The 10830-nt window shown below is 40.9% G+C and overlaps 1 protein-coding gene across 1 annotated transcript; it reads left to right on the top strand.

Moving 5' to 3' along the window:
• Window positions 1-340: 340 nt before the first annotated feature.
• LOC112260378 (epidermal retinol dehydrogenase 2) lies at window positions 341-10122 on the top strand. The gene is made up of 7 exons (XM_024435429.2): window positions 341-573; window positions 979-1310; window positions 1859-1990; window positions 2287-2386; window positions 2992-3136; window positions 3523-3648; window positions 8999-10122. Exons 2-7 carry the CDS (start codon window positions 990-992, stop codon window positions 9093-9095), a joined length of 921 nt encoding a protein of 306 aa, XP_024291197.1. The 5' UTR covers window positions 341-573; window positions 979-989; the 3' UTR covers window positions 9096-10122.
• Window positions 10123-10830: the final 708 nt, after the last annotated feature.

Raw genomic sequence — 10830 nt, 5'->3', positions numbered from 1 at the left:
CATAAAAAGAGGAAAAGTGCACAACCATGTTTTCGAAATAGGACGTTGTGCATTCTAGTATTTCTATTTATTAGGGATCCCCATTAGCTGCTGCTCTTCCTGGGGTCCAAACACACCAAAGCACCCCCATTACATATAAAACAAAATATAAAACAGTGAACTATGTTTGTACTATATAACCGGTCACCCGTCTGAGCTGGTCAAACTGGATTATCCAGCAGGGCGTTCCGGGCTGGAGCTCGAGTTTTGGTTGGGTGTCATGTGACATTAATTAGCCATGCTCCAGCACAAATCAATGGAACAGGACTAGCCTCCGTGATTTGCAGAAGGGATAAGTAGGAGGAACCATGCTGAAAGTGCAGATAAACCCAATTGAAGAGCTCATCACTCTAAATGAAGATAAAAGTAGAGAAAAACCTGTTTCACTGCGTGTCTTTTTTGTTGTTCTTGTTTCGATTACTGTGCACCTTGACACGGAGTGCAAAGGTCGGTTAAAGACCCCCCCCCCCCAGTGCTGAAAGGAGGCGATAGTTGTTACAAAATATTCAAGGTTGAAGCTGATGTTCTATTGAGGTAAGTTTGCGTCGGTTACAATTTTATACGTTATGAAACACTAAAATTAGGTTGACTTTTTAAACTTTTTATTCGTACTGTACTATCATTTGGTGTAGCATGGATGTTTACATCACCGAATTAAAAATGGTTTGCGTTTGTTGCGTGATTTGAGTAGTCTAGGCTACCTTTTAACGCTTTATCGGTTAAAATGTCCTTTTAGATTGTAGTTATAAATTCATTTGCCAACTTCGAAAGCAGAACACTAAACTACAATGTTTATGGTAGGCTATAAAACGCTCATCTGCAATAATCTATTCGCTAGGCCTATTGTTTATTAGGATATCGACGAATAACCCAGCATGCAACAATTTCACCAATATACAAACAGAAGTGAACTTTAAATTGTGACAACTGTCTTTCCAGGAGCCAGCAAAATGAATTTCCTCCTGGAAACCCTTCAGTTGATTGTAATGTCCATTTATTACAACATAGAGGCATTTGTCAGACTGTTCATCCCATTTAAGAAGAAAAATGTCACCGGGGAAATCGTCCTGATCACGGGGGCGGGCAGCGGCATTGGCCGGCTCATGGCAGAAAAGTTTGCCAGCCTGGGCGTCTCTCTGGTTCTGTGGGATGTCAACCAGGAGGGCATGAAGGAGACTGCAAGACTAGTGAAGGAGAAAGGGGCAACTAGGGTCCACTACTACCTGTGTGACTGCAGTGACAAGACTAAAGTCTACAGAGTGGCTGACCAGGTAAACCACCTGATTCTAATCAACTAGTCTTTAATCAATACTTAGTTGAATTGGTGTTGCTGTTTAAAAAGAGGGGGGGGAAAAGCCTGCACTGATACTAGCCCTTGGTGAGTAATTATCACCTTGCCTTGTGGTCTATCAAGCATCCATTAACCTGTAATTGTAGGCTTTGCCTTGTGAGTAACTGTTTCATTACACTACAGTTGAAATGGAGGTTCACCAACCCCTCCTAAAGCGAGGTAGAGTTTCTGTTCAGCAAACGTCCATTGTTGCTGAGGGACGGGAAAGCCACATGAAAGTCCTTACATGCTATTCAGCTATTCATGCTATAATGTTTCTCAACTGTTAAAACTGGTTTTAAACTGTCACGCATAAGGATCCTTCCCTGTTTAACTTGTTAGTGCAATGTCTCATAAGATCCTCCTCACCACAACAATTGGCTGGCAGGATCTAGGAAGCAACATGTATCTGTTAATAAAATACAACAAAAAGTGAAGTACTGTGTGTGCTGAATGTTAACAAATGTTTTAAACATGTTTTTTGTTCAGGTCAAGAGAGAGGTGGGGGATGTGAGCATTCTCATAAACAACGCTGGCATCGTCACAGGCAGGAATTTCATGGACGCGCCAGACTCCCTCATTGAGAAAACAATTGAAGTAAACACCATGGCACACTTTTGGGTGAGCTAATGTGCTTACAGCTCACATCTGCTACATTGACATCAACACAACTATCTTGTCGGTTTTCCCTCCCTTGCTGTCTTTATCAATGCAGGCATTTAAATGAGAAGGTATTATCCTAAATCGGCCTATACATTTGTTGGAGCGTTCACATTTTTACCTCATTGTAGGCCTATGTCCTTTGTAGTAGCAGTTCCACCCACATCCCCTCAAATTAACACAGATTTGTAACAAACTGTAAATCATATTTCATTGTACAAGTTCTCCCCCTGATTTGATTGTTCTTTTTTCTCTAGACTTATAAAGCCTTCCTCCCAGCGATGACTGCCAACAACCATGGTCATCTGGTCAGTGTTGCTAGCACAGCCGGTATGATTGGTGTCAATGGACTAGCAGGTATATCACTCACTAGGCATGCATGTGTGCATGACTTACTCCAATGTTCCTCAATACTGGTCCTGGAGAGCAACGGTGTGTAGGCTTTTGTTCCAGTCAGCACCAAGACACCTGAAAGCTAATCATTGTTTAATGACTGGATAAATAAGGTGTTGGGGTGGGGCAATAACAAAAGCCTACACACCCCTTAACCATAGTGCAGAACTTTGTCTTAAACTCTGGGTAGAACATAATGCAATCAAGAGACCTACCGTAGAGCTGATCGATAGAGATGTTATCAATTGACCTTGAATGGGTGATGTCATTTTTAACTTGTTCATATACTGTAGCTGAAGGGTCTTTTCTATAGACTGACTTGGTTACAGAAAATGGTTCAAGGACAGTGCAATTTAGTTGACATTATCTTGATGTGGAGACCTGTTTTATATATCTATGTTGTAGTGTTTTACTTCTCTCTCTTTATCTGATTGTTGGGAAGGGCCTGTAAGTAAGCATTTCACTGTTAGTCCACACCTGTTTACGAATCATGTGACATTGAATTTGATTTGAGAACTTTGTTTATCCTGCTCTACTGTATGCCAACACATGTGTTTCTCTCCTGATAGATTACTGTGCCAGCAAGTTTGCTGCTATTGGCTTTGCTGAGTCTGTGGCTCTGGAGCTGCTGGCAACGGGGAAGGATGGTGTCAAGACTACCATTGTGTGTCCACACTTCATGAACACTGGCATGTTTGATGGCTGCAATTCTAAGTAAGTTATCAGCCATAATAGGTGTTATACAGGATATCATTGAAAGTTGTAATTTTATAACTTATTGTAAATAAACACACTATGAAGGCCAAGGGTCACATTGCATATGTATATACCCTTTTCAATTGTGGACTGATAGTGGTTTATATTATGAGGTAGTGAACCTAAAATTAATATACATTTTAAAACTTTTTTATTTAACTAGGCAAGTCAGTTAAGAACATTTCATATTTACAGTGATGGCCTACAGTGGGTTAACTGCCTTGTTCAGGGGCAGAATGACAGCTTTGTACCTTGTCAGCTCGGGTATTTCGATCCAGCGACCTTTCGGTTACTGTCCCAATGCTCTAACCACTAGGCTACCTGCCACCTTATTGACTCCACAGGTGGCCTCTCTTGGTGCCTGTCCTGGATCCAGACTACGTAGCAAAGAAGATCATTGAGGCCATTTTAACTGACCAGGTCTACCTTCTGCTCCCAAAGAGCATGTATATTCTCATGGGCATGAAGAAGTGAGTATCCATTCATGTTCTTACTCTTCTTTTCTTTATGGAAATAACATGCTAGTTTTTGCTATTTGTCGCATGGAGTGATCTGCTGCCCAGACACACACAACGCATTGTCACTCCATTTCAACACTCAGAAATGGTTACAGTACATGCTCAAACTGCACAGTATACAACCTCTGTTTCCTCTACTATTGCTAAGGTAGGTTGCCCTCAGTCTAGTTCTCTAGCCTGCCTCCCCACCTAAAGTAGATTAAAGTATTTCAATGGTTAATATCTTCCCTAGATGTTACATTGCATCCTTTGCGGCTTGGCTCTACTGTTTCTGGCCCAAACTAGACTGTTAGTATGGGTCTTTAATGTTTTCTTAGGACAGGCCAGGGATAGCTGAAGTTAGAGAGGTGGTCAGATTACAATAGACTATGTATGAGAGGGATTTTTAGGGTTCAATGCAGCAGTTTTTATCTTGGTGACGGGCAATTTCTCAAGCAAGAAATTTGCTAGGGCTGTCTGGGAGTGGGCCAGTTAGCAACGAGCAATCGGGAGGCCGGCGTCCCTCCAGAGTAGTCACGCGCTGTTCAACAGCTTTTTTGCTCATCTCTTCATTCACAGGGCACCCGTGATATGCCTTTCACTTCGACAGTACAGCTGCCAGTCGGAGCCAAGATACTTTTTTATTTTATTTTTAGCGGCATGCCTACTCCCTTTCGCCACTTATTTTTATTATTTAAAATGCATTAGATGCCATGTCCATTTGAAGAAAAGGTTTGATTTCCTAGAAGTAAGGAGGCCTGTACTGGTTCCCTGGATCAACAGGTGACAAATACATTTAGTGAAATCAAATTGTATTTTTTGACAGGCTTCTCACAATTATATGGCAACAACATTTACATAGTGAAGGAATGAAATAAACATTGTAAATATACTGAAAATAAGATTACATTAAATCAAGTACAAAAGAAACATGCAGACCAAAGAAAATGGGATGAAACTAAAATAGCTGATGGGCAAACAATGTCCTTGCTATATGCCTATGTGCTGAATAACTACACTGCGTTCGCAGCATAGAATTATAATGAAAGTATATCTGCATAGTGCAGTTGTGACATTGCATTGGTCCAGTAGACTAAAGTGACTGTGTACAGAATATAAATAAATGGTGGGGGTGGTAGGGTGTAGAAGTCACCCTAGGGTTCAGCTATTGGATCAGTCTTGGGGTAGAGGCTGGCTTTGGGATAGGTGGGCTGAGACTTAATGCTGACCCTCATTGTAGCAGCTCCCTCTCCCCGGTGCGCCGTCTTCACGATCGGAGGCCCCTTTCAGGTAACTGGTGACCTGAATCTGGACCCCCCCCCCCTATCCGTGGCATCCCAGGTTGCAGAATGGTTCCTGTACACAAAGAACATTGAGTTACATTTGAATTGCACAAGGTCTTACACAAGTAAAAACCAAGGTACTTTAACACTTTTTTTATATCAAAACTTTGAAGAATTAATCTTTAGAAACAAGTAATTGAAACATGCCTTATCCCCTGCACCAGTCCAAGTTGTGGCGATGTCAAGCCAGTTTGACAGGATGCAAGGTAGCATCTGCCACACTGTTGACTTCAGGTCCTTGGCACCCTTACAACCAGACACCTAAGCTACAAATGTAAAAGTATTAGGAATTACACACTTAACATATTTCCCTCCCCAACCCCCTATATTTTATTTTAATTTATTGTGAAAGTCTGAAAAGACATGTCAGATTTCTAATAAGAATTTAAATGTAATATAAATGCCACGTGTTAAAGTTCTGAGCGGAGGAATTTTGAACATGTCAGGATACAATGCTCGCAACAACTGGGTCAAAGTTGAATGTCTCTTGCTCTTTCCTGGAAAAAGCAATGGCTACATACAATTCTGAGCACACCTACAAGTCTGTCCTGGAGCTTGGTGACCTGGCTCAGCCTGTTCTCCAGCAAACCAGGTCTTACTGGTCCCTCATCTGGAGATTGCGATCATCTCCAACTGACCGATTGGCCTGTTGATGGATAACAAGATGAATACCTTGTTATCTATCTCAAGTGTCCGATACCACCCGGACTTATATTGAGAAAATAAGCAGTTAATCACTGTCACACCTAAAAATACAATTGTATTTGGCACATGCTCCGAATACAACATGTATACCGTGAAATGCTTACTTACAAGCCCTTAACCAACAATGCAGTTCAAGAAATAGTTAAGAAAATATTTACTAAATAAAGTTTAAAAAAATAAACACAAAATAAAAACGAGGCTATATACAGGGGGTACTGGTACAGAGTCAATGTGCGGGGGTACAGGTCATTCGAGGTAATTTGTACGTGTAGGTAGGGTTAAAGTAACTAGGCATAGATAATAAAACGGCGAGTAGCAGCAGTGTAAAAATGCAAGTAGTCCTGGTGGCAATTTGATTAATTGTTCAGCAGTCTTATGGCTAGGCGGAGAAACTTAAGGAGCCTTTTGGACCTAGACTTGTCACTCCGGTACTGCTTGTTGTGCGGTAGCAGAGAGAACAGTCTAACTTGGGTGACTGGGGTCTTTGACAATGTCAAAGATGATGTACGTACGTCCCAGTGATGTACTGGGCCGTACGCACTATCCTCTGTAGCGCCTTATGGTCGGATGCCGAGCAGTTGCCATACCAGGCGGTGACGCAAACGATCAGGATGCTCTCGATGGTGCAGCTGTAAAACTTTTTGAACCCATGCCAAATCTTTTCAGTCTCCTGAGGGGTAAAGTTGTGGCTGTGCCCTATTCACGACTGTCTTGGTGTGTTTGGACCATGATAGTTTGTTGGTGATGTGGACACCAAGGAGCTTCAAGCTCTCAACCTGCTCCACTACAGCCCTGTCGATGAGAATGGGGGCGTGCTCTGTCTTGTTCACGTTGAGGGTGAGGTTGTTGTCCTGGAACCACACTGCAGAGAGGTGTTTAGTCCCAAGATTCTTGGCTTAGTGATGAGCTTTGGGCACTGTGGTGTTGAACGCTGAGCTGTAGTCAATAAACAGTATTCTCACATAGCTGTTCCTTTTGTCCACCTGGGAAAGGGCAGTGTGGAGTGCGATTGAGATTGCGTCATCTGTTGGGGCGGATTGGAGTGGGTCTAGGGTTTCTGGGATGAAGGTGTTGTGAGCCATAACCAGCCTTTTTAAAGCACCTCATGGCTACTGATGTGGGTCCTACTGGGCAGTAGTCATTTAGACAGGTTACCTTTGCTTTCTTGGGCACAGGGACTATGGTGGTCTGCTTGAAACGTGTAGGTATTATAGACTTGGTCAGGGAGAGGTTGAAAATCTCAGTGAAGACACTTGCAAGTTGGTCTCCACATGCTGAATACACATCCTGGTAATCAGTCTGGCCCCGCGGCCTTGTGAATGTTGACCTGTTTAAATGTCTTGATCATATTGGCTATTGACAGCACAATCAGTCTGGAACACCTGGTGCTCGCATGCATGAGTCAATGAGCAACCCTGTTTAAAGCTGTTTAGGGCGTGTCATCTCTTTAACAAAGCAACAAACGGGAGGTTAAAAAAAGCACTTGTCCCCCCCTAACTCTGACTGCACTTATAGCTTTATTATTTATTATTAAATTACTTTCTATGCCTGTAATGTGGTTGTCCCACCTAGCAATATTAAAATGAATGCACCAACTGAAAGTCCCTCCTTTTTACTTTTAGATTTGTGTGTGTTGTTGTGACTTGTTAGCTCCAACAGTGCAGTAGTATCTATGAACATAAGCATTTCACTACACACGCAATAACATCTGCTAAATATGTAGAGTGTGTGGCTGATTTTTAAGAAGTGTCTGCTAAATGACTCAAGCGTAGCATAGAGTATATAAAACGAATGAAAAATGTAGGCTATAAACTTCATTTGAGGTGTAGTATCACTTATGTCATCTTCGATTATTTGAATGCATTGTTTCCTCGTGTGGTTGTGTTAAAAAAACATTTGCATATCAAATTTGAATCACATGTAGGCTAAGGTTTTAATTTTTTTTTTTTTTTTACCTTTATTTAACCAGGCAAGTCAGTTAAGAACAAATTCTTATTTACAATGATGGCCTGGGAACAGTGGGTTATCTGCCTGTTCAGGGGCAGAACGACAGATTTGTACCTTGTCAGCTCGGGGGTTTGAACTTACTAGTCCAACGCTGTAACCACTAGGCTACTCTGCCGCCCTGCGTTTTATAGATCACCACGAAAACAGCTTGCCGCTTCTGGCTATGGTTAGCTGGAAGGTTGCCGAATTAGAGAAATTCCTGGCTATTGTATTTCAAATTAACTCATGGTTTGCCTAGGGATTCCTCTGAGTGGAGGCTAAATGCCAGAGATGCAAATCACATCATTCACGACAAACTCTGCTGGCGGTAGGAATTTATAGCCTTGTGGTTCGCAACAGTGGGAAATAGTGGTGCTTGTCTTTTATAGATAGTCAGAAAGAGAAGGGACATGGATAGTTTTTCACTGCACACAGTTCAACTTAGTTGATCTGGGTTGCCAAGCGTTCCAGACAATGTGATATCATTCACAACACCTTGTCTTTGGATCTCCATAAGCTTGCAAGTACTGGTAAACACCAAGGCTACTTATGCATTGATGCCAATTACGGCTCAGGCACTGATAAAGCAGCACCTGGTTGAGTGGGCTGCAAGACTCTATTTATCTGGAGACAACACAGATTTATAAAGACCTACACCTGATTTGGACTGCAGCTGAATATAATTATCTGCAACCTCAACATTTAAATCTACACAAGCCTTTTTGTGTTATGGAAATGTCCTAGTGACGGGTGTGGTCGCGCGAACGCGTTCAGAAATTTGGCCAGGTCCTGGCGATTTGTCTTAATTTGGGACGATTTGCATGGCTACATTTGTTCCTTGAGGCCTTTGAGTGTGAGTTGTTGGCTTCATGTTGAATACAATACAACACAATACACCCATGACTAATATAGAAGACATAATCACTCACCACCAATTAGACTGACTAAGACATGAAATGGCTTCTCTTGTTATTAACATATTTAGTAGTGCAGTTATGGGGTTATTATGCCCTTTGAAATACGTTTTGTCGCTGGACCGGAAGACATTCAAACAGCATTTATTATGCTCTGAATAATTTATTGGATTTTCATCAGTTTTCTGTTTTTAATTAAGAATTAATTTATTCCCACTGTGATTACCAGTTTGTCTAAATGACTTGCTGTAGTTCTAATGAAGTCATTCTGACTCTTTCAATTCCAGACACTAGTTTGTTCTCATAGGCTATAAGTTGTGTGTTGCAGTGATCGTTGCTAATATTTAGCCTAATTGACTGTTCTCACCTTCACAGGATTTTACCCTTTAAGACTGGGAATCTGCTGGGGATGTACTTGGGAGCGTTCAACTTCATGGATGCCTTCAAAGGACGCGTCAAGAAAGAGGCGTAGTGAAGACTAGAGCAACCACATACTAAGTACATTTTGTCTCAGACTCAAAGGTGATTAATACGGCCGATCATGTTTTGTTTTTTCCCTTAAATATTTAATTATTATTGAACTAATTTTAGTGTATGACAAAGCCTACGTACTAGTTTACATCGGCAGACGCTGGATACGTGTAGGCTATAGAAGGTAATAAAATACTGCTAAATATGTAACGAATGTATGACCTCAATGTATTTTCATAGCATCAACACAAGTAGACTTGAGTGTGCTTTTTGGATCGACACACTCAATATGAAATGTTTTCACGAGTTATAGTCACTTCATGAAGTTCACGCTGTGTATGTTAGCTCCTTACACTGACAGACTCAATAGCAAAATGTGGTTACTTTTTCACTATCATTCAGTGGATACTGCCCCCCTCACACACACACTTTATAATGCTTCCCTTTTTTGGCCTGAAGCAACATTGGAAGGGTTTGTATTGTCGATGCACTTTTTTGTGTTTTTCTTTATACACCCATTGTTGGGTATTACGTAATTGTTCACATGGGTGTTGTAGAACATATTGTGCATGTACTAATCTAACAGCCAAGTAGAGAAACTCAGGAAAAAGTGTCATGTAAGGGATCATTATCTGTGTACTGGATTAGTTTGTCTACAGTAGCCATCGAAGATGATTTACTCTATTGCCAATAGAAAGGTTATGATAAATTATCGTATGTACCAAACACTCATTTTCCAAACTGTTTTTCTCTTAACTGGACCACCTACCCTTTTTTTTATATTTGAATTTACTGACAGATATTTATTTATTGCTTAATCATGTACAATGTTTTACTTTGACATTGAAGATGAGATGACTGCATGACTTAACTAATTTTATTTAAATTCTGTCATGTTTACATTTTAATAATCACAATAGCATTGTTTACATGTAACAATGTTGGTATTTGAATAAGTACTTAAGAGTAAAGGTACTTATTTAGGTTTGCTCTTGAAAAATAAAGTTTTGAAATTTGTCTTCAGGTTATTTTCCGCTAATGGCTCCCATGCTTCTAGAATCACTAACATGGTCCGAATGTGCATAATTATTCAATGCGTGATCATAGCCCCATCTTGTGGAGAAAGAACCCGTTCTAATCCTGTGTCAAACCACGTTTCCATCATTTCATGCGGATGAAGTATGCTACTTGACGCATGAAAAGATTCACAACCGGGCTGATGTAAATAATTTTATAATCGCCAATAGACCATTTGTTCGTTCGACATGGTAGGACCGTTTTGTGTTGGTAAAACTATTTATGCGAGAAATGGCGGTGGAAATGCCTTTATGCGCAAATATTGATATAATAACCATCCTATCGAAGTAAATTTGGGAATCGCGCTACGATATATTGTGGCCCTCCCACTACGACGAAGGAAAGCATGCAGTTTAGGCTACAGATTAAATACATTTTGAACTTCAAAGGGTGGTGAGCTCGATGCTACTTTCCAATAAATATCGAGGGTGGCTGCTGTTTGACAAATACAACTAATCTCGCTTCTATCCAAAAATAGCATAAATAGCCTACCCGCACAGTATCTGCGAGCGGTTGGCTTGAGCGCATCTGCCAAGACCAGAGTGGACACATTTGCTATGTAACAGTTTCTGTGACAACCATCAATTAAAAATTCAATGGAAAACCATGTAACTTGTACTTTTCATTCGGTACATGGGGAATTTAAAGGCAAAATAAAT

This window comes from Oncorhynchus tshawytscha, linkage group LG10, assembly GCF_018296145.1.
Source record: "Oncorhynchus tshawytscha isolate Ot180627B linkage group LG10, Otsh_v2.0, whole genome shotgun sequence".
NCBI lineage: Eukaryota > Metazoa > Chordata > Actinopteri > Salmoniformes > Salmonidae > Oncorhynchus > Oncorhynchus tshawytscha.
Note: the sequence above shows the minus strand (reverse complement) of the source record. Positions and strands in the feature narration are given on the sequence as shown.

Excerpts from the sequence above, each read along its gene's own strand:
- LOC112260378 (XM_024435429.2), top strand. The coding sequence starts at position 990 with ATGAATTTCCTCCTGGAAACCCTTCAGTTGATTGTAATGTCCATTTAT. Across the intron at positions 1,311-1,858 it reads TCTACAGAGTGGCTGACCAG|GTCAAGAGAGAGGTGGGGGA; the intron begins GTAAACCACCTG and ends TTTTTTGTTCAG. Across the intron at positions 3,137-3,522 it reads TTTGATGGCTGCAATTCTAA|GTGGCCTCTCTTGGTGCCTG; the intron begins GTAAGTTATCAG and ends TTGACTCCACAG.